The 25866-nt window shown below is 56.8% G+C and overlaps 1 protein-coding gene across 5 annotated transcripts in view; it reads right to left on the bottom strand.

Annotated features, from left to right (window-relative positions):
- The window catches only part of CARD11 (caspase recruitment domain family member 11), a 107817-nt gene that overhangs the window by 4964 nt on the left and 76987 nt on the right, over window positions 1–25866 (bottom strand). For 4 of the 5 annotated variants that reach the window (XM_068524500.1, XM_068524501.1, XM_068524502.1 and 1 more), the window contains 19 exons: window positions 25042–25254; window positions 23332–23469; window positions 21940–22265; window positions 18908–19087; window positions 17806–17958; window positions 17208–17333; window positions 16453–16650; window positions 14432–14608; window positions 13439–13490; window positions 11754–11836; window positions 10610–10710; window positions 9538–9590; window positions 7298–7430; window positions 6563–6764; window positions 6009–6135; window positions 3435–3675; window positions 2696–2792; window positions 2264–2359; window positions 610–745 (listed from right to left, as the gene is read on the bottom strand). In XM_068524500.1, coding sequence (XP_068380601.1) covers window positions 610–745; window positions 2264–2359; window positions 2696–2792; window positions 3435–3675; window positions 6009–6135; window positions 6563–6764; window positions 7298–7430; window positions 9538–9590; window positions 10610–10710; window positions 11754–11836; window positions 13439–13490; window positions 14432–14608; window positions 16453–16650; window positions 17208–17333; window positions 17806–17958; window positions 18908–19087; window positions 21940–22265; window positions 23332–23469; window positions 25042–25254 — 2832 coding nt within the window. The remainder of the gene's footprint in view (window positions 1–609; window positions 746–2263; window positions 2360–2695; window positions 2793–3434; window positions 3676–6008; window positions 6136–6562; window positions 6765–7297; window positions 7431–9537; window positions 9591–10609; window positions 10711–11753; window positions 11837–13438; window positions 13491–14431; window positions 14609–16452; window positions 16651–17207; window positions 17334–17805; window positions 17959–18907; window positions 19088–21939; window positions 22266–23331; window positions 23470–25041; window positions 25255–25866) is intronic. The other variant, XM_068524504.1, reaches the window with a different exon arrangement.

Here is a 25866-nt window from a genome sequence, read left to right as displayed (position 1 = left end):
CCAGGCAAGTTTACGGAGTGACCTGTGGACCGGGCTGTTTCGGGAGCTGGGCCAAAAGCGCTGAGCCAGGGAGACGGCCCTGCTCACGGGCCAGGAGGCGCCGGCAAGAAGCGTGTAACGCCCTCCAGGCGCTAAGCTGTCCAGGGAGGGCCTGGGCTGAGGCTGGGGTGGAGAGGCGCCCCTGGCCCTCGTCACCGTCAGCGCCGGGGCCAGCGTGGCCCTGGGAGGGCTGGCTCGCCGCCGGCAGGGCCTTCCACAGGGGACTGCGCACCGGGAGGCCCCTCGCTGGCTTCACGATAAACGGCAGTCGGTGTTCAGCGGGGAGAAAATCAATAAGTAAACGCTCCACGGCAAACAGCTCCAAATAACACGGGCGTCTGGGCTCAAACCAAGTACGGCGGGCGTCGGTCGGGGGAACTTGGCAGGATGCGCCCAGGCGGCTGTCAGGCCTCCTGGCCAGGGCCAGGCAGCTCCTCCCCAGGCGGTACCCTTGCTTTGGAGGGAGCAGCCGTCCCAGCCCCCCTCTCGGGGGTCCCCACGGCCCGCCCAGACCCCTGAGGCCACCGGGCGTGCGTGGGGCGGGGAGGGGCGGGGCGGTCGGCACCACACCTTCCTGCTTCTCGGTCAGGAGCTTCGTGGCGTCCAGCGAGGACCGGGCCAGGCTCCCCCGCGGGCTCCCCGAGACGATGCGCACGCGCTCGTGGCTGTTCATCCGCTTGTACTTGTTCTCGGACCTGCTGACGAACTGCGGACAGAGGGGAGCGGGTGGAGGACAGGGAACCCGGGCTCGGGAGACCCCCGTTCAGATCCGGGCTCCGCCCCGGGCGCCTGGGTCAGTCACGCCCCCTCTCAGCACAGGGGACACCTAGCAGGTGGCACACCTTCTTTAGCTGTCTGGGACGCCGTCAGCAGGCAAGTAAGCGAACAAATGCTCACACCCTCTTCCCCGGCTGGGCGTAACCTGCCAGGGGGCTGGTCCCAAGCAGGCCCTCAGTGGAGCCCCCCCTGCAATCCCACCCACATCTAGGGGATCCACGGGCACTGTGGGGCCTGGAGCGCCCTGGCTGTGGAAGACCCCTGGCCGCCCCCAAACGGCCCACCTGGCGGGGGGTGCAGGTGACTTCACCCCCTGCCTCGGCGTCCCCGAGTCTTCCGGGGGAGTGCCTGCGCCCTTCCACCATTCAGAGTTGAGTCCTGGAGGGCGGAAAGGGATGCCCAGCGGTGGACGCCTTACTCCCTGGGCTACTTTGAGACTCTCCACGCCCTCCCTCTGCGGGGAGGAAGGTCCAGGGAGCCGGGATGTCAGCCCTGCTCTGTTGTTAACCGGCCTTCGAGCAAGTCACCCAAAAACTCAGGGTTTTGGACTCATGCATGACGTGTGGGCACAAAAACGTGTGGTCTCACGTGGTCTTGCCTTCAGGGGTGCCTCGGACTTCACCAGGGTTCCCTTCCACCTCCGTAGGTGTCTTTCTGCTACCTGTTTGCCTCTGCCTGGGTTTTAGGGTCACACCGTGAACCATTTCTCTGGGTTTCCTATGTTCCAACATTAGGATGGAGCAGTGGAGTGACACACTAGCTCTGCTGGGGCCTAATTAGCACAGCGCCAACACAGGAACACCCTCGCGGGGCTACATCTTAATAGTACTCTCAGCTTTTGTCAACTGGTGATAGAGAAAAAGGCTGCACGGAATGCTTCTGAGTTTATGTGAAATCACTTCTGAACACATCACCCATGAGGCTGTTCAATGTTCCTCGTATAACGACCCATGCCAAAAAAAAAAGAAAAAAAACCTCTTAGAATCAAGTACAAGGGAAAAATTTTTCCTGGTCCCAAAGAGCTAAAACGTTTTGGCACCAGATAAGATTTAAAGATTCTGCTGGGTTTCCCTTTCTTCCCTGGCTGCTAGGATGCTCAGAAATAAATTTAATGCTCAATCTGAGGACCTGGATATCTGGAACGTTTGTTTTCCTCTCCTCACTTTTCCATTAATATTTGAGCAGCTAAGATGTTTAACTTTCTTTTAGCCCTAAGTTTGCTCAAATCTTTTATGAAAGCGAAGTTTGCTTCCAACAGGTGCAGACTGTCTACCGACCCGTCACTGTGAGGATAAAATGGGATGGGAGATGTAAGGTGCCGTGAAAAGCTGCAAGTGAGAGACAAACACGGAGCACTGCTGTTCTGATACAGCCTCTTCTCGGTAGGGAGAGGGCAGGGCTGTGGCACAACGTGGCTGAAGGTCAGCAGGCGCTCTGAGAGCTTTACCTGAAGGAGCTGGCCGAAAAGGAAACTCGCTCGTGAGAGGCGGGGGCTGACCCGGGGGTCCGCAGTGGGAAGTGGTTCTTCGGGCTGCAGGGTGTTCTGAAATCAGTTTATCAACGGTCAGACCCTCTGGCATACTGATGCCGCTGAGAACGGGAGACGGCTCCCAGCCCTGCTCCGTGCTCACGGCGGGAGAACATCCGTCGTGCATCAAAGCACTCCTGACAGGGAAGCAAGCTCAGGGGGTGAGAGGGGCCTCGGGACTTGTTCCAGCAAGGACCAGGTGGGGCTCCTTCTGGAGGGGGCGGCCCCTCCCTGAGGAGCCCGGTTCCCTGCAATCCACCATCCCACGGAGACGGATAGCTCCCACTCGGGATCCCCTCCAAAAAGGGCCCGGGAGGTGGTGTGAAGCCGGCGGGGTGCTGGGTGACCTACCCGGAGGGCCCTCAGGGTGTGGTGGGCCGTGTCCACCTCCTCCCGGCTGCCCCGGTGCATCAGGCGCTGCAGCTTGACCAGGAGGAGCTGCTGGGCTCTGGGGAGGGGAGAGGGGAGGGCGGAGCCTCAGGGGCTGGAGAGACCCCAGGGCCGAGGCTGGGGAAGCCGGCGGGGGCCTGGCCCGGGCACGGAGCTCTAGGCAGGGTGTGAGCTCTGAGCCCCAGGGATACACCAGAGAGGACTGGGCACTGAGCATCGGGGCTTGAATCCTGCCTCTGGTGCTGACTCATCGTGGTACTGGGGCAAAGTCGCCTAACTTCTCTGAGCCTCTGTTTCCTCATCTGTAAATCGGGTCTACTGACGCTGGCCTTGCAGGGCTGGCCTGGGCAGCAGAGTCAGAGCCTGTGGATGCTTTATAGATGCCCGGGGCGTCTAACCAGGGGCAGGCTGATGTTCAGCCCTTGGCGACTACTGCTATATAATTACAGAACGATGTTGGGGAGATGGGCTACGGAAGAGATGACTGTCGAACACAGGGAGCATGAACTCAGGCTCTAAGCTGTCCAGTAATGATAGAAAGACGGAGCTCTGGGATTTAGTGAAGCAACGGGATTTAAGAGAGCAACATTCCTGGGGGGCTTCAAAGAGGAGGAGGGAATGGGGGGCGGTCACTGGTCAGCAGGCAAAGGCTCCCCGCCGTGAGCCCCTCTGCTGAGCTGCATGGCCCCCTCGGCCTCACCGGCTGTAGCTGGGGATGGTGCCCATGTCCAGGTCGTGGTCCGTGAAGGGGTCGACCCGCGCACACAGCCACTCGTGCTTGTCCTGGTACATGGTGTCGCGGACGTGCACGACGTCATCGCACTTCAGGGACATGGAGCAGGCGTCCAGCTGGCTGGAGATGTTCAGGTTGAGCCGGATGTAGAAGGAGTCCCCCGACGTGATCAGGCCCTCCTCCATGTCCTTCAGCAGCTTCCGGTACCCTGTGGAAGGAGAAGACGCAAAAGCCATCGGTGAAGGGCCTCCCACTGCTGGGCTCCCCACGGATGACACCCCTGTGATGCGGTCCTCCCATCACGGGGGCGTGGTTAGGGAAACGTCTGTCCTCCCCGATGAGTGAGCCGCTGAGTTACTGATGGCTTTCTCTCTTCGTCTTGGCTGCCAAGAAGCTCAGAGAGAAATTTTGTGCCAAGTTGCAGCAAATCTAGGACCTCTGCTGCGATCTCCATGTCCCTCCCTACCGATACACAGTGCTTGTGTTTTATCATTTTTTTCTTCAATTGATAGGTAACTTACACGCAGTAAACCCCATCATCCTTAAGCATTCCACACGATGGATTTTCACAAATGTCTAGACCTGGGTAACCACCACTCAGAACCTTCCCTCATGCCCATGTCAGAACCCTGCAGTGGTAACCTCTATGCTGACCGCCAGCAGCACAGGTGAGCTCTGCCTCGCTTCATATAAGTGGAAGCAGACGGCACGTGCTCTCCAGCCAGAACGTGCCTGGCATTCACTGCACAACGTCACGCCTGTGAGATTCAACCGCAATGCTGCAACGTAGCATCGTGTGTTCTTTTTTTTTTTTGATGTGGACCGTTTTCAGAGTCCCCATTGAATGTTGCCTCTGTTTCATGTTTCGGCTCCTTGGCCACGAGGCATGTGGGATCCCAGCTCCCCAACCAGGGATCGAACCCACACCCTGCCACATTGGAAGGAGAAGTCCCAACCACTGGAAAGTCCCGTGTGTTCTTTTTCATTGCTGCAGAGTATTCCACACGGTGCTGATTTATCCTTTCCCTGGTGTGCACATTTATCCCATTTCCAGTTTTCGGCTACTATGGATACCTCTGCTATGAACACTCTCATACCTTTGTGGACGTATGTACTCATTTCTCTTGGATGTATTCACAGAAGTGGAATTACTAGGTCACTGACCGTGTATACATTTAGCTTTAGTAGATACTGCCAAATGGTTTTTCCAAAGTGGTAGGACCACGGCACACGTTTTAACCTTAGTTAACACCATTGCCCTTTAGTGTGAAACTTTATGATTCCTTTTGGAAGGAAGTGGGGCATAAAACTATGAATACAATAAATGCAGTAACTTTCAGCAAACGTCCAAGACATAAATCCATAATATAAATCCTGAAATCAGCCCCACATGCAGACAGCCATAACACAGTGGAAGCTAAAGCAGTCCTAATCACCAGGCCCAGAAACAGTTCCTCAAATGCTATTTCTCACAGGCCACACCTCACACGCCAGGGAGACTTGAGCCAGCAGGCCTGTCTGATCACCTTTCATGGAGAGACCGGGATTCCTGGTTGGGCCCTTCCCACCCACCTGGGCGGAGTTAACACCAATCACCATCTGAGCGCTCCACCAGCGGGGAGGAAAGGCCCTACAAACGGGATCCTGCCAGAGGGAACCCTCCTTCCACTGAATTCCAGACGCAGGGCTGCTGCTACACAAAGCCAGGGGGCGCTGCTCATACTGGGCTCTACGGCACTGGGGCTGGAGGGCAGGGCAGCGCCCGGAGACTTTGGGATGCCAGCCTGGCAGAGGGGAGGAGCCCGCCTGCAGGAGGAGAAGGCTGGGCCCTGTGTTTGGGGACAGAGCATCATTATCATCTTCCGCACTGACCGGGCACTGCCGGGAAGGGGCACGGGCGAGCAGGCGGCAGTGGGGAACGGCTGGAGAGAGAGTGGCTATTTATGCTCTGTTGAAACATTCATGAGCCCCTGGTGGTTAAAAATAAGATCCAGCTGCAGAGATAATCATGCAGGAAGAAACCCAGAGGTGAGAAGGAGAACTCAGAGTTTGGGAGAAGACAGACGCTGCCGAGGAGTCTGGGCCGAGAAAGAGGAGACACCGTGAGAAAGCTGCCGGGGGGCCAGATGAGAAGGGGGTGAGCCCCGGCTGTCCCGCAGCAGGCGGCCTGGCCGCGGTGTGGCTCAGTGGGCCTGCGGGTGCCGGAGCGGCCACCCCAGAGTCACTGCCTACGTCAGGGCCGGGAAGCCCGAGAGAGAAGACAAACCTCAGCCTTGCAGAGCGAGGGAGGGGCTGGCCAGGCAGGGACGTGGCCATTGGCCAGCAGTCCGCTTGTGGCTGGACGTGCCGTCTCCACCGTGAGTGGGGCAGAGGCCCGAGGCATGCCGGGGCAGGTGTGTGCCCTGCCCACGTGTGTCCCCGCGTCTGCCCTTCCCGCCCCACACCTGCCCCCTCAGTCCTCCTGGCGGGGCCGGGACTGCCCTCCTCCTGCTGAGCAGCTGAGCGAGGGGAGGGACCTCCCGCCCCGTCTGGGGTCTTCACCTTCCTGGTTGACCTTGTAGTGCAGCGTGACGGGACCACTGCACCTCTGGATGGTCCAGCGCGCCTCCTCCTTCGTGCACGTCTCCAAGGGGACGCTCTGCTTCTCGCCTTTGATGCAGCCTTCTAGCTAGATATCAAAGACACATTGTCCTGCTTGGGCTCCGCGGCGAGGCGAGCGGAGCCGCAGGGGTGAGACTGCCCCGCCGGGAATAAAAGCGCCTCTCCCCAACAAAGACCAGCTCAGCGCGCCGCTGCGGGAAGAAAGCATCGCGCCGAAATGGGGCTCACGTGCCTCCCGCCCGCCGCCCGGAGCACGTGTGCGCGCGCACGGGCTCTAGACACACGAGCAAAGAGTCGTGGAGAGAAGGGCGCGGGGAGGGGCTTCCCGAGAGGAGCTGACAGGCCCGCCCCCCGGCAGCCCCTCCTCCCGGCCGGGAATCCGCAGCTCAACGCGGGCGTCGGGGTGGGGGTTGGGGTCCCTGCGCTGTCAGCCGCGGACGCGCGGAGGAATCAGAGCTGCCGCCTCCCCCGGCCCCCAGCCCCCAGCCCCTCACCAGCAGCAGCTGGAGGCCCTCGCGGAGGCCGGCCTTCTCGGCCAGGGAGCCCGGCCTGACCGAGTGGATGAAGCTGCCGCTCGCGTTGCCCCCGAGCAGGGTGAGCTGGGACGTGAGGCTGTCGCCGCTCAGCGTGGTGTGCTGCACCGAGGGCCCGGGGCCCCGCACGTGCCCCACGGACGTGACAGACGGCCGGAAGGGTCTGGGTCGGGAGAGAAGGCGGGGTTAGGCCGCTGTCGTTAGGACTCCCGGCCGGGACGCCCGGAGAGCGGGGCCTGGGCTGCGGCGTCCCCGCGAGTCACAGCAGCAGGCACCTTAGGAGAGAGCTGGCGACCGGCTCCTGCGGTCACAGCACAGACGAGAAGCAGGGGCCCCGGGAGACACTGCCACCGTGGGCCTGAGGTCACACGCGCCCCGGCTGCTCACCGGGAAGGCCGCGTGGGCACAGCCCAGCGGGCTTCGGGGAGTCACCGGCGGGGCCCGGAGCCGGTCCGACATCGGAGTCCCGTTCCTTGCCTCTACCAGGCTGTGTGGCCCCGGGCAAGCCCCTTCCTACATGGGCCTGACTGGGGGTCGGGGCAGTGGTTTCTGACTTTGGGACACTATGATTCCCAGACTCTGATTCTAGAACACGGGTGATGCGGACGATCCCCTCTGCAGGGGATTGAGGGGTGAGCAGCCTTCCCCTCATCCCTGCCCCCCACCCCAGCCTCCCCTTTCCCGTGACCTCGGTACCTTTCTAGAGAGAACTTCCTAAACATGAGGTTGACCTGCTCCAGGTCATAGGCGTCCAGGCCCTCAGACTGGTGGGAGGAGGAGGAGGAGTGGATGGAGGGGGGTCCAAAGGAGTACCGCTCGTGACTGTCATCTGCAAAGGAGCAACGGACCCTTCAGGCCCCCGAGTGGTCGATGGAGGAGGGGGGGCGGCCCATGGACTTCCTGAGATGGCCGAGGGGGGTCAGGGCGGGCCCTCCAGCCCCTGCTCCTCCCTCTCTGCCTCCTGGGAAATCCTCCCTCCCCGGATGAGGGAGCGGCCCCAGTCAGCTGGGTCCCGGAGACCCTGGGGGGCATAGGGTCCAGTCCTGACATCCTCTCCATCAGAGTCATTCCCCCGCCTCCGGGGGGAATCTGGAAGGGGGTCGCCATTAGCAGGCACTTGTTCTGCTTTGGAATCGGGGTCCAAATTTTCACTTGGGGACCTCAGGTCTAACCACCATCTACCGGCCTCTATGGGTCTGGGGCGGAGCTGCAGGAGCATCGTCTGGACGGAGTAAGGAAGCCCCCTCTCCTCCCAGCTCAGCGGAACCCCGAGCCCCCCAGGGAAAGACGCCCACCCCACACAGCTCAGGCCGCTGGGATGGGAGATCTGCAAGCCCTGCTCTGGGCTGATAACAAAGGCTTCTCTGCAGAGAGAATTTGTCCCGACACTGCAAAACGCTTTGGACAGCTGCCCAGGATTCTCTTCCCAGCTCTCTCCTTTCCAGACTCCTTGAGTTCTTCCCATTACCCAGCCTCGATTAGGTGCCGACCTCTCTTTAACACTTGAAAGCTTCTGATGGTCCCCAATTAAGGAGAGCCACTAATCTTTCATTTTATCTGCTGGCAGCCTGAGCTGGCGGGGGGTAGAGGCAGGCTGGCGGGGGCCCTGGAACCGAGGGGGCTGGCAGACCACACCCGGAGGATTCTGAGCCTGTCTCCATGCTGCCAGCTCCACGGGGCCCGAGGACGCTGCCACCATCCCAAGGCGCCAAGCCATCTCCCGAGAAGCCGGAACCCTTCCTGTTCTTCTCTCTCCCGTCCATCCAGTCAGAAGCTCAGGTCTGGGGACTTCCCTGGTGGACCAGTGGGTAAGACCCTACTCTCCCAATGCAGGGGGCCCAGGTTTGATCCCTGGTCTGGGAACTACATCCCACATGCTGCAGCTAAGAGTCTGCACGCCGCAACTAATAGATCCCACGTTCCGCAACTAAGACCCAGTGCGGCCAAAATAAATAAATGATAAAATAAATAAATATTAAAAAAAAAAAAAAAGGCAGCAGCTCAGGTCTGCAAATCTGCATTGGTCTCCCCACTGGTTCTCAACTATGCCACCACAGTCTCTGCCACAGCAAGAACTCAGGGACACAGGTTTCTGTGTCCCATGCAGCTGTAACAGGGCCTGGTGAGGTGCAGGAACTCAACATGTGCTGGGCCTCGCGGCTGTGAGGGGCGGTGGCTGGCGGGCGCTGCGTGCACGCTTACTCCCCGGAGACGGAGCCTTCGTTTCCGGCTCTGTGTGGCAACATGCTGGGCCAAGGGAATATCCCCTCCATCACACCAGCTCTGCCCGTGGGGCGGGTTCAGGGCGACCACACCCCCTCCAGTCTCCCCAGTGCCTGCCTGCCCCACACCTACAATTTCAGGGGATGAAAACCAACCTTAACTGCCGCCCCATCTCCATCCCAGGGCCCCGGCCCCAGGCCTGCCACTCGTCTCGCTGAGGTTGGTTAACAGCTTAATTAACACCTGGCTTCTCAAGAGGTCTCCCTGCTTCCGGTCCCTCCTCCACCACACTCTGCCTTAGTCTCCCTAAGACTCTGTTTCTTCATCTGCAAAACGAGGACAACTATGGCATCTCTGAAAACAGCTGCCGAGAGTCACTGGAACTGAATCACAGTGCTTGGCTACAATCACGAGAGCTATGCTTTCTTAAAAACCCGGACCTAACTCTGCTTCTACACCCAGCATCGGGATGGTTCCGGCTGTCTGCACACCTTGGGCCGGATGCCTCAGGCGCTTCCCCGCCCAAGCCGCTCAGCGGGCGGAGGCCTGGCTTCCTTGTGCACAGACAGCCCTCTCGGAATCCACTCGGCACACGTTTCCTGAGGACCTACTGTGCGCAAGGCTTCGCCCCAGGCAGGCCCTGCTGGAGGGTCAGGACGTGGCCGACGAGGCTGCCACACCTGTGGCGCCTCTCAGATCTTCTGGGAACCTACCGTCAAGGTCTAAGGCATCGAAGCCACCGCTGTCATTGTCTTCTTCAACTGTGCTGCAAGACATAAGGGGGGGACAGGGGAGCTCTCCTGTGTGTGCAGGTGGGCAAGGGAGAGCGAAGCTTCCGGAACGTTCCGGCTGTCTGAGAGGCTTTGGTTCTGAGAGGGCAGGATGGGCGGGAGAGGAAGGTCAGCAGGTGGGTGGAGGGCTGTGGGCCATGGGAGGGCTGCACGAGGCTGGGTGCTTTGCTGGGAGGGCAGGGCGGCCCCAGAGCCTGCAGAGGCCACATGAGCTGGTGTGAGGAGAGACACGAAGACCTGGTGAGCAGAGTCCCCGACAGCCCCACCTGCTGCTTCCCACTCATTCCTCTCCCTGGACGCAGAGCGCTTAATAGCGTTTATACTCGGACGGGCTGCACCGTGTGACGGGCGCCCAAAGAGCTGAGCCTCCCTCGGACAGGACTGGACGGGGGTGAGATGTGTGTTCCAAGAGTTCTAAGCTGTCCCTGTGTGGTTCCTGCGATGCAGTAATGAGGCCCCAGCCAGGTGGCTGGCAGGACCCAAGATGGAGATCCAGCCCCGCTGGCCACTCCTTGGTCTGGCCCTTCTAGGAACCACCACCAACCTCTGACTCCGAACGTTTAAGATGCGAAGTATCTGGCTGATTGGAAACATCTGGATGCCCAGGCATATCTCAACTGTGGTTTCCACACTGGGGACACTGATGGTCTCCAAGTGGTGAGGAAAGGGGAGAGGGAGTAGGAATGAGGGGGACATTCGCCAGGGTCCCTCACTCTTTGGCAGAAAAAGCCAAGCTCTGGAACCATGGGATGGAGAAACCTGATTTCTCGGTAGCAGGGGGCAAAGTGATGTTGGTTTCATCGTTTGCTAGCTAGCTGGGCGGCCCTGGGAAAGCCATGTCCCTTCTTTGAGCCTCAGCCTCCTCATCTGTAAAATGGGCACCATCCTGCCTATATTTCAAGCTTCCCTTAAGGACTGCAGAGTTAGTTCAGGGTCGAGCGGCACAACAGGCACCAGGAAAATGTCCCACCTCCTCCTTCCACCTGTCACCCACCTCCGATGAGGCGCATCTTCCTTATAGCGTCTGACGATGGAGTCGTTTCCTGGGGGCTCGGCCATGATTGACATGATGCTGGAACGGCTTCGATGGGGCTGCTTCAAACACAAACACAGATGTGTTACGGGGAGCTAGATATTTATACGCTGCGCCTCCGCGGGCATAAATGTTATATACACACGGGCTAAATTTAACTCAGATGCGTCCCCGCCTGCTACACAGGCAGTGTGGGCCCGCAAGCCGGTTCTCAGCGGCGACCTTGGCCGGAGAAGGCTCGTGCTCGGCCTGGGGCGGCCGGAGCCACCAAGCCTGGTGCACATCTGCTCGCCCCGGGAACAGGAAGCGGGGAGGCGGGTGGGAACCCGAGAGGCGGTCCCCAGCACAGGCTGAGCCCTGTCCCCAGAGCTGCCCAGCCTTGGGCACCTGCTCTGGACGAGAAGAAGACCTTTGGGGCTGGCGGATGCCCCCACAGACAGCTTGGCTGCTGGAGGGTGGCCCTCTGAGATGAGGCCCGCTGGCTCCCGGCAAGGGCTGCCTGAAATGAGAGCCTGGGATTTCCCCTCCCAGAGCTGGGCTCAGACAGGAGTCATTCCTTATCACATCTCTCTCCTCCAGGGCCTGATGTTGGGAGCTGAGCTGACCAGCTTCCCAGGGCTTCCCCTCGGGGTTAGAATTTCTAATCCCACGCCTCCTGCTGCCTGGCCGGGAGAAGTGACACCACAGTGGCCGCGGCGACCCTGCCCGGCTCCGCGCAGCTGGGCTGGAGGGAGGCGCGTGGGTGCTTGGCAGGCCTTGCTCTGCCGCTCCGGCCCCCCCCGCCCCCCCGGCTGCTCCCCTCCAGCGGCCGGAGTCGCCAGGGGCTGAAGAGCGGCAGCAGGGTCGTCAGCCGCCTGCGCATTTCGCCGCAGCCCCGCGGAGGCCCGTCTCTTCCGCCCACCGAGTGTTAAATTGGGAAAGGAGGCGGCAAAAAGGTGTAAATACATTGTGAGGCCAGGAGACGTCAAGCAGGGCCTGGGCTGCAGCCCCGGGAGAGGAAAGCAAGTGGGCCGGGCCCGCGGGGCGGGCGAGGCCGGGGTGGGGGGGGCCTGGCCCAAGCTCCAAGCCGGAACGGGGAATGGCGCTGAGGGCCCTCCCTGCTCACCATCTTGGAGAAGGAGGTGGTGACGGGCAGCGACCTGGAGGAGCTGGGGCTGGCGTCCATGACATCTTCTTCGTGTCCCCTCCCTGTCCTCGGCGAACCGGGCAGGAGGCGCAGACGGAAGGGGCGGGGGAGAATGGGGAGGGAAGGGTCAGTGAGAGCCCCTGAGGCACTGCGCTCCTGGGGGCCGTCCTGTCCGGGGGGGCGGCCTCCTCTCCCCTCTGCTTGAGGAAGAGCCGGGTCTTTTCACCACCACGTCCCTCCCCCAACACCTGCCCAGGGCGGCCTCGTCAAGGCTGGACGATGCCCTGTCCTGAGGACCGAGGTGGGCATCCCGGCTGGCACTCCGTGTGGAACAGCGGGAACTGGGGCCGGAACATCCCCACTCAACAGGCCGACTGGGGACCGGGGCCGATGGGCGGGGTGTGCTGCCTCCCGCGCAGCCCCTGGCGCCCCTGTGCTCCTTCGAGGCTGCCTGGGGGCTTCTGCACACTCCTTTCAGCCCTCGTCTTGCTGGAGGGGAGCGGTCAGCTCCCCCATCCACAGCCCCACGCGCTGGTGCGTGTGCGTGCGTGTGCGTGTACGTGCACAGCCAGCCGCACACGTGCACCCCGGTCCGTGGCGCCCTCGAGGGGACGAACCACAGTTCCCTCCCTGGCCCAGCGCCCCACGTCAGGCAGCCGGCAAGGCTCCATCTCCGCTGCACCCCTTTCCCTCTCCTCGGCACAAACGCCCTCTCCACTTCTGCAGGCCCCAGGCCCTTTACACCTCCCTTCTGTACAAGGTCCCTAAAACACCTGGTCTAGCCACCAGGGAAGTGGCTCGGCCCCCACCCTAGGGCTCCCCTTCCCCCGGTGTCCCCACCAGGCGCAGCCCAGATCAGGACCCCTGCCTGCCCTGCTCTCCTTGGAGGGATGAAGTCCGTGAACTCGGGCCTGGCCGTCAACCTCTGCGGGCTCGTTCCCGGCACCGTCCTGCTGTGACCCCAGGAGGCAGCACAGCTTTCTGTATCACACGCTTTCCAGGCTGCATGTCCGTGTCTCTGCTTCCTGCTCCATCCCGGGGGGCCCTTCTGGAGGCCGTGCCCAGCGGCCTCAATTCTCCCTTTTCTAGGCCCCGTCTACACATGCCCTTCTTGACAGATCCTTCTCCAGCCTTCTTCCAACCGCTCTCTTGGGTGTCCAGAGCCACATTCCACCTCCTCACCAATGGCCCTGCCCGAGTACATGGGCTCTGGAAGCATCTACGTGCACCTGCCAGCACCTGGCACACAGTAGGTGCCCGGTTCACCCAGGCAAACCCTCGCTAGTCAGCTGTCGCTCCAGAGTGGCGCTGAGGATGAGTGAGAGGAATTCTGAGGACAGTGTTCCTCGGAGAACCTGGGGCTTAGGGGTGAACTGGTCTCCCACGCCGGGGACTGCCTGGCCGGAAGTCTGGGAGGGAGGCCAAGTATCGGGGCTCCAGACGGACCCACGGGGAGAGGACCTCAGATGTGACGTTTCCGTGGTCAGGGCTCCCGCCCTCTCCGATGACAGCAAACCGTAATCACCATCTGGACACCCTGCCGCCCCAGGGCCCCCGAGACCCCTCCCGGGTTAACCTTGCAGGATCGATGCCTACGATGGGAGAAACAGATGGACCGAGAGTCAGAGTGACAGACAGGAGACGGATCCGGGCGTCTCGCTAACCTTGAAAATCTGATGTTCGCTTCAGACTGATGGGGGATTTGGCTCTCTGCAGCTGAAAGGGAGGGGAGGGCAAGAAAGGAGACAGAGGACACGAATCAAACAAGGCCTGACACACACGTCACCGGCGCTAAGGAAAGAAACTGAGGCGAGCCCACGCCGCCCTCGTCACGTGGCTGCAGGAACCATGGAGGGCGCAGGATGCCCGTCTCCACGGCCGCGGCTCCCCTGGCCCAGCGCAGGCAGCTGCTGGTACAGACACGTTTGCCCCACGGGAGGCGGTGCCACGTGGCTCGGATGGTACAAGGGCCGAGAGTGGAGGTGGGGTGGTACTGTGAAGCTGAGCAGAACTGGCTACACGGCACGGGGGAATTTTCAGGAAAGGATGAGGCTTCCGGGCAGCGGCCCCGGCCACCCCTGGCATTAGGTGCTGGAGGTTCCAGGCTGGCCTCCAAGGTGCTGCCCTAGGCCTTCCCGCTCCCTGTGTGCGAGGGCGGGCACAGCAGAGGCACTGCCAGGCCCCATGAGTGAGACCGTCTCATTCACTCACTCACATTCATTCATTCCTCGGCTGATGGAGTGCACTAGGGACAGAGCAAAGCAGATAGGATAAGTGCTGTAACTCCAGCTCCATCGCAAGCCACTGACGTCAGTAAACACGCGATAGGCACTCAATACCTATTCGTTGAATAAACAAATGAATTTGGAGATAATGCTTATGTCATTCTCTCTCCTCTCTCTTAACTTGTACTACATCCGTAAGAGATGAAAGAATTAGCCAAAACAAACAAGCAAAAAGCACAAGCTGGCACGGCTTCCGTTCAGAGGGCTGACGGCGGTCAAGTCGCATCAGGGGTCTGAGACCCGCCCCAGGACCACGTGAGGCCCTGCTGCCTCCTCGCCCACCTGCAGGGGGCCCCCAGCTCCCCGGTCCCCGCCCCCACCCCAGGATGGCCCGACAAGGGCCCTGGCGCCTCCCCGGCTGCGTGCAAGCACCTGGATGCCCTTCAGGTTCATCCTGCGCTTGGGCGGGTGGTAGGGCAGGAAGTAGCGGCTGTCCTCCGGCGAATCCTCTGAGGTTGAAGAATCGTCAGCCTCCTGACCGTTGGTCCTGGGGCTGGTGTCCCCGAAGTTCTGAGAGATGATGGTCACTGGTAGGTTCCTGGGCAAACTCTGGACACAAGGAGAGGCCGTGTCCGTGACGGAGCGCGGAGGAGCAGCTGCCACGCGCAGAAACAAGCTCTGATGGCGCCATCACTCCCTCGGGCACCCAAGCTTGAAGCTCAGGATGGCCTCCTCCTCTTTCCTGACCCCCGCGTCCACTTCGATGCCAAGACCTATCATTCTAGCTCCACTCTCCTCCTCTCAAGACCCCCGCCCCCATCTCCCTCCCGCCGGGGCCCTGGCGCAGACCCTCGTACTGTGTTCTTTACAGTAGTAGACGGACTGCCTCCCAGATGGTCTTGGCCCCGTATCTGATACACCACCATCAGATCCACAATTTCTAGCCCTATGCCTAAGCTACAGATAAAAGAAATGTTGCTGAATGACTGGATAATGATACACACAGTGCCAAGTACTGTCCTAAGTGATTTATAGCCATTATCTGAAGCTGAGGTGCACGAGTATTCAGTAACTTCTGGTTGATCCCCTCAAAGCCACGTAACGCCCTCATGCTACGTTGCCTCCAAACCCAAAGCTTTTGGCCTTACTTCCCCGCACAAAATCCTTCACGTCCAAGAATAACTCACGACCAAGCTCCTTAGCCGACAGGCCCACTCTGCTCCCTCCTGCTACCTGCTCCAGCCCACCTCCTGCCGGCCCCGCCTCCCACTCCATGGATGACGGACCTGCCAACCGCGGCCTGCCGACGGCATGCCATGGGTGTCACACCTCCAGGCCTTTGCTCGTGGTGTCCCCGTGGGCTGGAATACAGCCCCATCTTTCCTCACCTAGCCAGGCGCCGTCACAGCTTTCGTTCATAAATTCAGCAGATGTTCCCCGAGGGTCCACTCTGTGCCTGGCACGATGCTACGTGTTGGACAAACAGAGGGGCCTACACGGAGCTTCTGCGTAATTACAAACTGTGGGAAATGCCCAAAAGTTGAGGGCATGACACAGAGGCTCCTGGTTTCCATTAGGAACCAGTGAAGGCCTAGCTGAGGAAGTTGACACTTCAGCCAACCCCAGAAGAGGGGTCAGAACTTGGCCAGGTGAAGTCCGGGGACAGCACTCCAAATGGAGGTCCCGAGGCTGGCTTCTCCTGCAGGGAGTCTTTCCCGGAACCCTGACAGAATGGAGGCCTCCTCCCCTGGACGCCTACGGCACCCCTTCGACGCGTAATTTACAACATTTGCGTTGGAATGTCACGCTCCTGGATCTGCGTCCAGCACTAGATCTGAGTCCTCTGGGCGAGGGGCTGGGAGGGTGGGTCTTATCCTGGTTTCCCCAGGTCACTGACTAGCGATGCCCTCAGGCAAGTTACTCAGCTGCTTGTTTCTGGATTCTACCCTTGGCAAAGGAAGACAGCGATCTTACTGTCCTGGCGGGCAGTCCCGTGGCACAGAAGGCACTTAGCACAGTACCTGCAGACAACGGCACCCAAGCCCACAGCTACGAGAGTGATAGTACCATCTGCCTTCACCATGGCATCGTTCACTTCGGAGTGCCTGGGGCCCTGCTGTGACACGTGCTTGAACTTCGTATCGAGATAAATGACGGTTTCCTTATTGACCCTACTGACTTTAATGGAAGTGGGGCATCTTACACCCGATGACCGTCCAGAGGGGCTTAAGGAAACCCAGCGGCAGGCTAACGGCCGCGGAAGCGACTTGCCCGAGATCACCCGGCCAGCAAGCGGCCAGGCCAGGGTTTTGTCCCGCCTCTCCTAGCTTCAAAATGAGCGGCTTCTACTCATCACGACCCAGACACACGACGGTTCAGGGGCACGGCTGTGCTGGGCGTGGGAGGGAAGGGTGCGCTTCCTCGCGGGGGCCCACGCGCCCGGCCAGCCCCACCTGCTCGAGGCTGCCACTGTCCTTGGAGAGGCGCCGGAGCTTGCTCTCCAGGTTCACGATGCAGGCTTCCCGCCGGACCATCTCGATCCTCATCTCGTCATTCCTCTCCTCCAGCTCGCGGATCTGTTTCCTGTACTTGTCCTTTTCGATTAAGCACTGGGAGTACTGGGTCTGTGCCTCGTCCCGGGAATGGAAGGCCTGCCCGGGAGGAGGCGGAGGAGAAGGCCGCTTGGCTCTTCGCCCCGACACTCCCAAGTCAGGCCCAGACGCCCGCCCCCCAGCCCCCGGGTCAGCCACACGGCCTCCGGCCCTTTTCTGGACCCTGGCCCTTGGGCGTTTCAGCCGATACCATCCTTAGCAACACGCCACAGCCCCCGTCTGTGCAGCCCCGGCTGTGTCTCTTGGAGCCCACCCTCCGCCCTAGCGAGTGGCGCTACTATTATTATCATTATTCCCATTTCACAGACGAGGCTTCCAGGGAGTGGCAGCTTGCCCGCAGCCACGCGTCTGAAGGGTGACAGGGTCTGGACCTGGCCCTCTCACTCTAAAGCCCAGGCCACTGGGGTCCAGCTCAGGCCCCCAGGCTAGTCAAATGAACTGGGATAGAACTCATTCTGGGAACGGAAGCAGGAAAGATGGATTCACGCGTGATTCCGGCAGAGTTAAGGACACTGCCCTGGACACAACATCCTGCTGGACCCCACGGCTCGGAGCCCGCGGGCCTGCGGCGCAGCGGCCCCGGGGCAGGCCCGTACCTGGTCCCGCTCCCGCTCCACCTCCTCCAGCTGCAGCATGACGGTGTTCATGCGGTGCTTGTACATCTCGCAGTCCTTCCCCAGCGTCGAGCACTTCAGCTCCAGGTCCTCCCTCTCCTCCAGGTACTGCGAGCACAGGGAGAAATCAACACACGCGTCAGGCCGTCAGCACATCGGGGCCGAGAGCCATTTTCCAGCTGTGTCTTCCCAGAGCCGGCCGGCCCCTCCCCACAGGGCCTGACCTTCTGAGAGTCAGCTCTCTGACCAGGAGGGACCAAGGTAAAAGGCCAGTCCATCAACGGAGATTTGCTGTGGACCTACTATGTGCCAGGGAATGAGCGGGAGACAGGGCGGACGCCACGTGTGCCCTCCTGTGGCCTTCAGCCAGGGGGCAAGACAGGTGCCGTGCTGACGCTTAGTAATTCACAAGTAACTGCAGGTGCTGACGCACCGGGAATTTACACCAGGGGTCAGACCTGGTCCCTGGAAGAGAGTGTGGGCTCTGCAGGTTCCACTAACACACATCAGTGCACAGGGGCTCCCGGCCCGAGGGTGCCAGCTGGGTGGGTGCTGCCCCGACCGCCCATGGGGGTCCCACCTTGTCCCTCAGCTCCTCCGCCTGGCGGACCTCCTCCTGCAGGTTGTAGATCTTGTTGACAAGCTCCTGTCGGTCCTCCAGGGCCTCCTTGCGGTCATGCTCTAGGATGTCCAGGATGGCCTTGTCCGAATCTGGCAGGCTGCGCTTCCCGGCCTGGGCGGGTGGCGGGTGCGGAAGGGGGGAACGTTTAACGGTGCTGGGGGCAGGGGAAGGGCAGGGAGCATGGGGCCCGGGAAGGCGGCAGACAAAATCGCCAGCGACACACTGAGCAAGCAGACGGTTTTGTGCCAGGGAAGCAGAGAGAGGCAAGAGTCGCTGTCTCTTGGGGTCCTTAAGCAGCTTATTATTTATGAATTTTATCACCTGGAAAGAAGCATAAAACCCACTTCTGCTCAGAACTATCCCGATGCCTATTGTTCTGCCCTAGCTCTTATCAGAGCTCAGAGGAACAGTTGCTGCTTTTCCACACACTGCACAGGTGACGACAAAATGAGGGCTGATCTACCTTCCGGATGCCTCCCCTGAAATATCAATTAATCTCTCTGACTAAACCGGGACTCGTCCTCTGCTCTGAACCTGAGCCTTCCACGCCATGCAGCCAATCCTGGGGGCCTGGGGGAATCATTCTGCAGGAAGGGGCGGGTGCCTTTTTTCTTTCCCTGCAGGTGTATTTTGGGATATTACTTCTCTGTACCCACAGATGATTCTGTGATGGCAAAGGTGGGGAGGCTCTTGAAGATTTAACAAATCACACAGAGCTGAGAGTTGAGTTTCTTGGAATCTTTAAGGCAAGAAGATTTCTCGGATGTACTTTTCTCACAGCACCCAGGGCAGTGATTTTGTGTGAGTGGTGATTTTCACGGAGTGATTCAGCCAAGGGAACACCGTCACAAGTTTCATCTCACATAATGTCGTGTCTCTGAGAAGTGGGTGGTGTGGTCACCCCCGCTGACAGAGGAGGGACTAAGGTGCCCAAGGACGACATGAATTCTCTGTGGTCCTGCGGTCAGCAGGTGGTGGCTTTGGGACTCACGGCCAGGCAGGCATGTCCGTCCCCGGCCCTCGTCCTCCCTCCCGCCCACTGTGCCGCGCGGGCCCTCACCTGGATGATGGACTGCAGCTCCTGGATCTTGGTCTTCAGCATCTCATTCTCCCGCTCCAGCTCCAGAACTTGCTCCCTCTTGGGCCGGTTCTCGATGTCGTTCTTTAGTTTCAGCGACTGGTTCCTCTCCAGCTTGCATTCCTCCTCCATCTTATTCAATCGATGCTTGAGCTGGTCGATCTGAAACACCCACAGGGTGCCGAGGGGAGAACGCAGTTGGCAGGAAACGTTCAGAAAAGGCAGTGCGCCTCCCAGATCCTACTGGACTTCCAGCATGACCGGTGCTCTGCCCCCCTCTCTCCTTCCTCCAGTTGGCGACAGAGAAGGCCTCAAAGAAACCTCTTCCAGTGAAACAAACCACCCCCCTCCTTGTTGAGGAAGAGGTCCTGATCCATTAATTTAGAATAGTTCTAAAGCAGTTATGTCCCCTGGAAGACTCCCTCAGGCAATTTTTTGGGGTGGAACAGATTACAGACTAGGATAAAAGGTACCCAACCTGGTGTTTCCCTGAGGTATGTTATCCATTTTAAAGGTCTTTTAGGATGGGTTTCAAACTCTGAGCCTCAGAAGTCAAGATTCCCTGAAGAACCTTCGTGTTATCGAAGGGAGCAAAGAGATGGGGAGGGGGGAGATCCGGGCCCCACCCTGACTTCACACCCCAGAGTAGTTCTGCATGCACATGTTTTGGCCTCTTGTGTTTCACACAAGATTTTAGTTGAACAAATGGCATTGCTGCCATTGACAGGATCTCTGGCCTAAAGGACCTGCCCAGACTTAGTGTGTAAGAAAGAGTGGCTTCCTGGAGGAGAAGGCAGTTACTACCCCTGGAAATGGGACAACTTCTCCAGTTGTGCTGAGCTTCACCCAGGAAGCAGCTTCTTAAACCTCTGTGACTTAGCCTGTCTGCTTCCCCAAACTGATCAGCCTTGGCAAAACACCTAGAATAAGAAGATTGTTTTCAAGGTCTGCAAGGAAGAGGGCACCAAATGGGTGAGTGTCCTTTTTCAATTCTAGGCTTATGGGGGGAACATCTCAAGAAATCTGGCAGGTAGAGGGTGGTGGCTTTAGCAAGCAAGGGACCTCGGCTGGACGCCTGTGGTCTGAGGGAAGGAACAAAGGAATGCAGGGAAGCAGCCTGGGCCTGAGAAATGGCCTAGGACTCAGCTGGCCAGACGTTCCTTCAAGTTCTAGATATGGTTTCTCACTGTTACTATATGGCCAGAAAAACATAAAACAGGAGAAAGTTCTAGGAGAGAAAGTTTTAAAGCCCCGCCACAGGTTAACACCTCCAAATCTTAGATGAGACAGCACAGAAACCCTGCTTCTTGGTCACGCAAAAAAAAAAAAAAAAAAAAAAAAATCCTCCTCAGAGTCTTGGACGATGAACCCAAGTGACCTGTTCTGGGTCTAGATCCCCAGTCCCATCCAAGTGGACACAAAGTGGGTGCTTACTAGGTCAGCCATCTTGCCAAAGACATATTTCAGTATCTCAGCAATCCTAGAGCGTAGGTATTATTTTCATTTCCATGTAATTGGCATTTACAAATGAGGAAACTGAGGCCAAGAACTAACTAAGTGGTAAAGCCAGAAGCCAGAAGTCAGATTTGAACTCAAATCCAAAGGATTTAAAAGCTTCTGCTCTTTGCCTGCTAAGCCACTGACTCAATTCACCTGAATTCTAGTGGACTGTTTACTGATCTGTCTGGTTCAACTAAATTGTGAGTGACCTGAGCACAAATCAGGTTATTTACGCCTATGTCCCCCACAGTGCTTAGCACCGTTCCTTACACATGGCAGGTGCTTAATAAATATTCTGAGAGTCTATTTTCCACCCAGCAGCCAGAGTGATCCTTCTAGATATACATCAGTTGTCACTCGCAGCTCTCAATCCCTCAGTGGCTTCCATCACTACTGGAATAAATTCCAAAGTTCTTACCAAGCCCCCAGGATCTGGACCCTGGCCATCTCCCGCTTGCTCATGTGGCTCCAGCCCCACTGGCTCTCCTGCTGTTTCTCAAGAACACCGAGCATGGCCCCTACCTGGGGCCTTTGCACTCGCTCTTTGCTCTTCCCCTGAGACTTGCATGGCTGGCTCCTCCCTTTCCTCAGATCTCTGCTCCTGTGTCTGCTTCTCGGGAACGCTTCCTGACCATCCTATTTACAACAGCACCCCTCACGCGCTATCCCTAAACTCTTTTCTCCCTCTTCTTAATAGCGCTTATTACTACCAGCTACTGATGCATTTTTTTCTTGTTAGAATGTGAGCTCCATGACAGCAGGGCTTTGGTTTTGAGTTACGTATCCCTGGAAAAGAGCCTGGTGCAAGGCAGTGCACGATAAAAGGAATGAACGAGTTAAGCCAATTCCTTTCTCCATCTCCCTTTTGCAGGTGAACTCATTAATGACGTCTATCATTTGGCTACTGGATTGTTCATTGATAAGTGACTATTCCACTGTGTCATGTTAAGCTTTGTGGATACAGCTGTGAAGGGCAGAGTCCTGGCCTCAAGGATCTCATGAATCCACAGGCCAGGTGCTGTGCCCACCTCCTCGCTGATTTTCCCGAGGGCCATAGAGCTGGGCAGGCCCCTTAATCCTCCATCTTCCCCCCCACCCAGCACAGGTGCAGGGCCCATGTGCTCGGCCCATGTGCGCATCTCTGGTTCAGGCGCCTGGTGGGTCCTCCTTCCGGAGCAAGAGGGAAGCTCCACCGGGTCCAGGTGCGCAAGTCTGCACATGGGCACAATGGCCCAGAGGGCTCCTGCGCAGGACGTCAAGCTCGCTGGGTCTGTGTGCACCTGTGCACACATGCGCAGCGGCTCTGGGCACTAAACTGCGGCGCCAAGCCTCACTGGCTTGGCGTGCGCATGCGCACAGTGGATCTAGGCCCCCAGAACTCCTGTGTCCTCCTTCCTCCCTCACCTGGCCAAGTGTTAAACCCTGCCCTTGCCTGCCTGGTGGTCTCTGCCCCAGTGGCCTTCACGTCCCCCTCACTCACTTTGGCCCAGCAGCCGCCGCCACGTGCCCCTCACCTCGAGTTGCAGGTCTCGGCTCCGCATGACCGCCATGTTCTTCTCTTCGCTGAGCTGGGCGTAGCGCATGGCCAAGCTGTAGTTGTCGTCCTTCACCTTGACCAGCTCGTCGTTGTAGCTGTCCCGCTCCTCCTTCATCTTGTAGTACCGGTCCTGGAAGGTCAGCAGCTCCACCTGTGTCAGCGTCAGCTGCTTCTTCTCGTCCTCCAGCTGTCGCGACTTGGCCAGCAGCTCACATCGCTGCAGGTCTTTGGCCTTCATCTGCTGCTGCAGCTTGATGACCTCGTTCATCAGGAAGTGTGTGAGGCCCTCGTGGCCCTCCTCCACTGTGGAGAGGGGGCACCCAGTCAGGCCTGAGGACTGGGGAGGGGAAGAAGGGGGTTCCAGACGTGGGGCAGGTGTCATTCGTTCACTCATTCACTCAGCAACGTTTTACTGAGCTCTTACTACCCATTAGGCACCGGGGATTCAGGGTGCGCAAGACAGCATTGGTCCCGGTAGAGCTTATGTCTGGTAAGGGAGACAGACATTAAAAAAGCAAGTGATCACACACAAATATAACTACAGATTGAGAGGACTGCACAAAGTAAAGGCTATGAGAGTGTGTAACGGGGTGGGGAGGACCAGATCCAGCTGAGTGGACAGAGGCATTAGAGAAGGCTCCTGATGGATGAGCTCAAGTATTGAGGAGAGAAAACACATTCTAGGAACATTGCCAAGGTCCTATGGGAAGGGAAGAGGAACCTGGCACATTTCAGAAACTGAAGGAAGACCAAAGTGGCTGGAGCTTAGAGAGAGGGAGAGGCAGAAAGGTGAGGCTGGGGGTATCATCAGGGGCTGGACCATGTAGGGTCCTTGTGGGCTGCACTGGGGTCTTTAGATGGAAACAATGGAAAGCCACTGAAAGGTTTTAAGTAGCGGAGGGTAACATGAGGAGTAGAGAACTCATTGGATCAGAGCAGGAATGGATATAAAGAGCTGATAGGATTGTATGGGTCTTGACTAGGATAGTGGTGTATATGGAAAAAAGACTGATTTAAGAATATTTAGGAAGGAAAATTAAGATGAGATGACCATGGGCTTTGGTTCATGGGATACTGGCAGGAGGGTAGGCAGGGCAAGGACAAGATCCAGAGGGTAGGGGGAGTTCCACCCCACCAACATTCATGGGGGATGTTCAGTAAACACCCACTTCTCTTGGCTCTTGATTCAGTTTGTTCCTCTGTCACCTACATTTCATCATCAGGCAGAAATAAGTGGTTGACAGTTCATAAGTGCCACTGGGGCACTGTCCTGATGTCACAGATCCGTAACCTTAGAACTGTCCCACCACTGGACACACACACACCCCCCTCCCATCACAGTCCGAATGCTGATGGTAAAGCCACTTACCCACAATGGTGGAGAATCTACGAGTGGGTTCCTTTCCAGTCACCAGTTTGTACAATTCTGGGTAGTAAAATTCCAGACTCTCCAAGAAGACCACATAGCCCCTTTGCCCCTTCGTATGTAGAATGTCCAGCAGTCGGCCTAGAGGAAAGGCCAAATCACTCAAGTGGGCAGGAGCGTACACGTCTGATTGGATGCAAGTCTCCAAATCCAGTCTTATGCTGGGCTCACATCCGTCAGGACACTCTTAAGAAGATAGTCTCACCACATCCTGTCACTCCTGAGTTATATCTTACAGTCCAGATAATGTAAATCAAAGTGCCAGGCCCTCAGCTGGGATTGTGAGTGTTAGTTTCCTTTCTCCAAAAGACTGGTAGAACCAGAGCAGCCATAGGAAACCAACAGTCTTAAAGAGCTTCCCAACTGACCAGGGCTAAAATTAACCATACAGGCATCAGCGCATCTGTGATTGAAGGAGGACGGATGTACAGCAGTGGTTACAGAATAATATATGGTTCTCTGGGATTCAGACCAGGAAGATAAGCATTTGGGTGGGGAGCTAGGAAAAGTCACAGGAAGCAGGAATAGCTCCATGTTCTTCGATGGGATTATCACATAGTCTGGAAACATTTTTAATCTAAGTGTAATTTCCTTGGCAGTTTTCAATTTTTATCCTACTGGTTCCACTTATTGTTTACCTTTCTTGCCCCTTCCTTAAACATTTTATTTTCAGCTGTTTCTTCCCTTGAGGTCCTAAAACTCAATCCTTCCCCTAGGGTAGACATAATAAATAAATTTCATCTTGTGTCAACTGATTGTTTGTCAAAGCTGCCTGGAGCACTGTGTTGAGAGGGATTCTAAAGTTACATCCAAGCTCAGTAGGAAAACACGCTGTGATGAGTGATGTTTGTCACGTATGCAAAAGAGAGTCATAGCATATGAGCTACTTATCACCAGTCATACTGTGGGTAAGTGAGTTTCAAACCTCTTAAACTGTGAGCCACAGAAAGAAATGTATTTTACATTGTGACCGCATGCTTACACACAAAGACATATTTTGCTACAAACATATGTGTGAATACACACACAGATGTATATAAAACCAAAACAACGTTCACAAACCACACTCACTACCTACCTTTAATGAATGTGAGAAAGTGTCATGGACCCCTAGGCAGTCTGGAAAAGCCTATGGACCCTTTATCAGAATAACATTTTCAAACAGATAAAATGCATTGGATTACAAAGGGAATCAATTATAATAAGATACAGTTAACAAATATTAAATTTGTGACTCAGTAATAAATGTGCTTCTTTATTAATGCATTAAATAACCCAATCTCTTGGCAGGTCTAATGACTACTATAATTTCAAGGGAGAGATGAGTGTAAATGATATTTTGGAAATCTGTAATAGCTGTAATGTGATAAGAAGATATCTGTAATGTTTACTGTGGACAAAGACACAAGTATTGCTAATCATTGTGATTTGTTGCCTACCTGCATCCATAATTGAAGGGAATGCTAAGTCTTAGGTTGGTAAAATAAAGATGTAATTTCCCCCTGTCCAAGTTAATAGACCCTCTCTACCGCATGGACAGTTTGGTGGGGGACCAGGGGTGGGTAGAGGGGTCTGTGGACTCTAGTTAAACATCCCTGACTGAGAGAAACTTCATTTTGCTACAGCTAACGGTAAGTTATTTCCCGAGGTTACCTGCCCGGTTGATCTTGGACGGCAACATGGGAGCGTTAAGCACTTCATCTTCATCTTGTTCGTCAATGACCTTGCACTGGCGCAGGTAGGGGGTGAGCTTGGCTGGGTTGATATAGCGACTCAGCATGTGCCGGTTGCACTCCACGTTCTCCCACAAGGCGTCCTCCTCATCCTTCAGTGTCTCCATATAGTCATCCATCTCTGGCGCTCCTCCTTTTAGACAGAAACCCCAACAAGGTTAATAAAAGAGCCTCACTGGAATAGCTCTATAAACTCTGGAGAGATCTCCAGTATCCACTGTGAAGTGAAAAAAAAATAGAGAAAAGCATATATAGTCTTACTTTTATTTGAGAAAGGAAGGGATATGAATAGACATATATTTCTTTAGGTACTGAACACAAACAATGGACGGATAAGCCATAAAATTAAAAAAAAAATTATAGGGAGAGAGGGAGAATTCTGTAGTTGGAGTATATCCTTTCCTTCCAAGTTTTTATATCTTACTAAGAATTTATATTTCCATAAACAATATATGCTATACTTTTTGTTTTACAGTTTCACATAGATGGCATCATACTATATGCTTTCCTGTTTCCTTTTTCAACTTGCTTTTTTCTCTCTGCATTTACTGAGATGTATCTAGATTGATACATACAGACCTAATTCATTCATTTTTAAAAACAGCTTTGTTGAGATATAATTCATGTACCATACAATTCACCTTTTAAAAGTGTACAATTCAATGCTTTTTAGTATATTCACAGAGTTGTACAACCATCAGCACAATTAATTTTAGAACATTTTCATCACCCCCCCCAAAGAAAC

This window comes from Eschrichtius robustus, chromosome 16 (genome assembly GCF_028021215.1).
Source record: "Eschrichtius robustus isolate mEscRob2 chromosome 16, mEscRob2.pri, whole genome shotgun sequence".
NCBI classification, from domain to species: domain Eukaryota; kingdom Metazoa; phylum Chordata; class Mammalia; order Artiodactyla; family Eschrichtiidae; genus Eschrichtius; species Eschrichtius robustus.
This window is presented reverse-complemented; position numbering and strand designations above follow the sequence as displayed.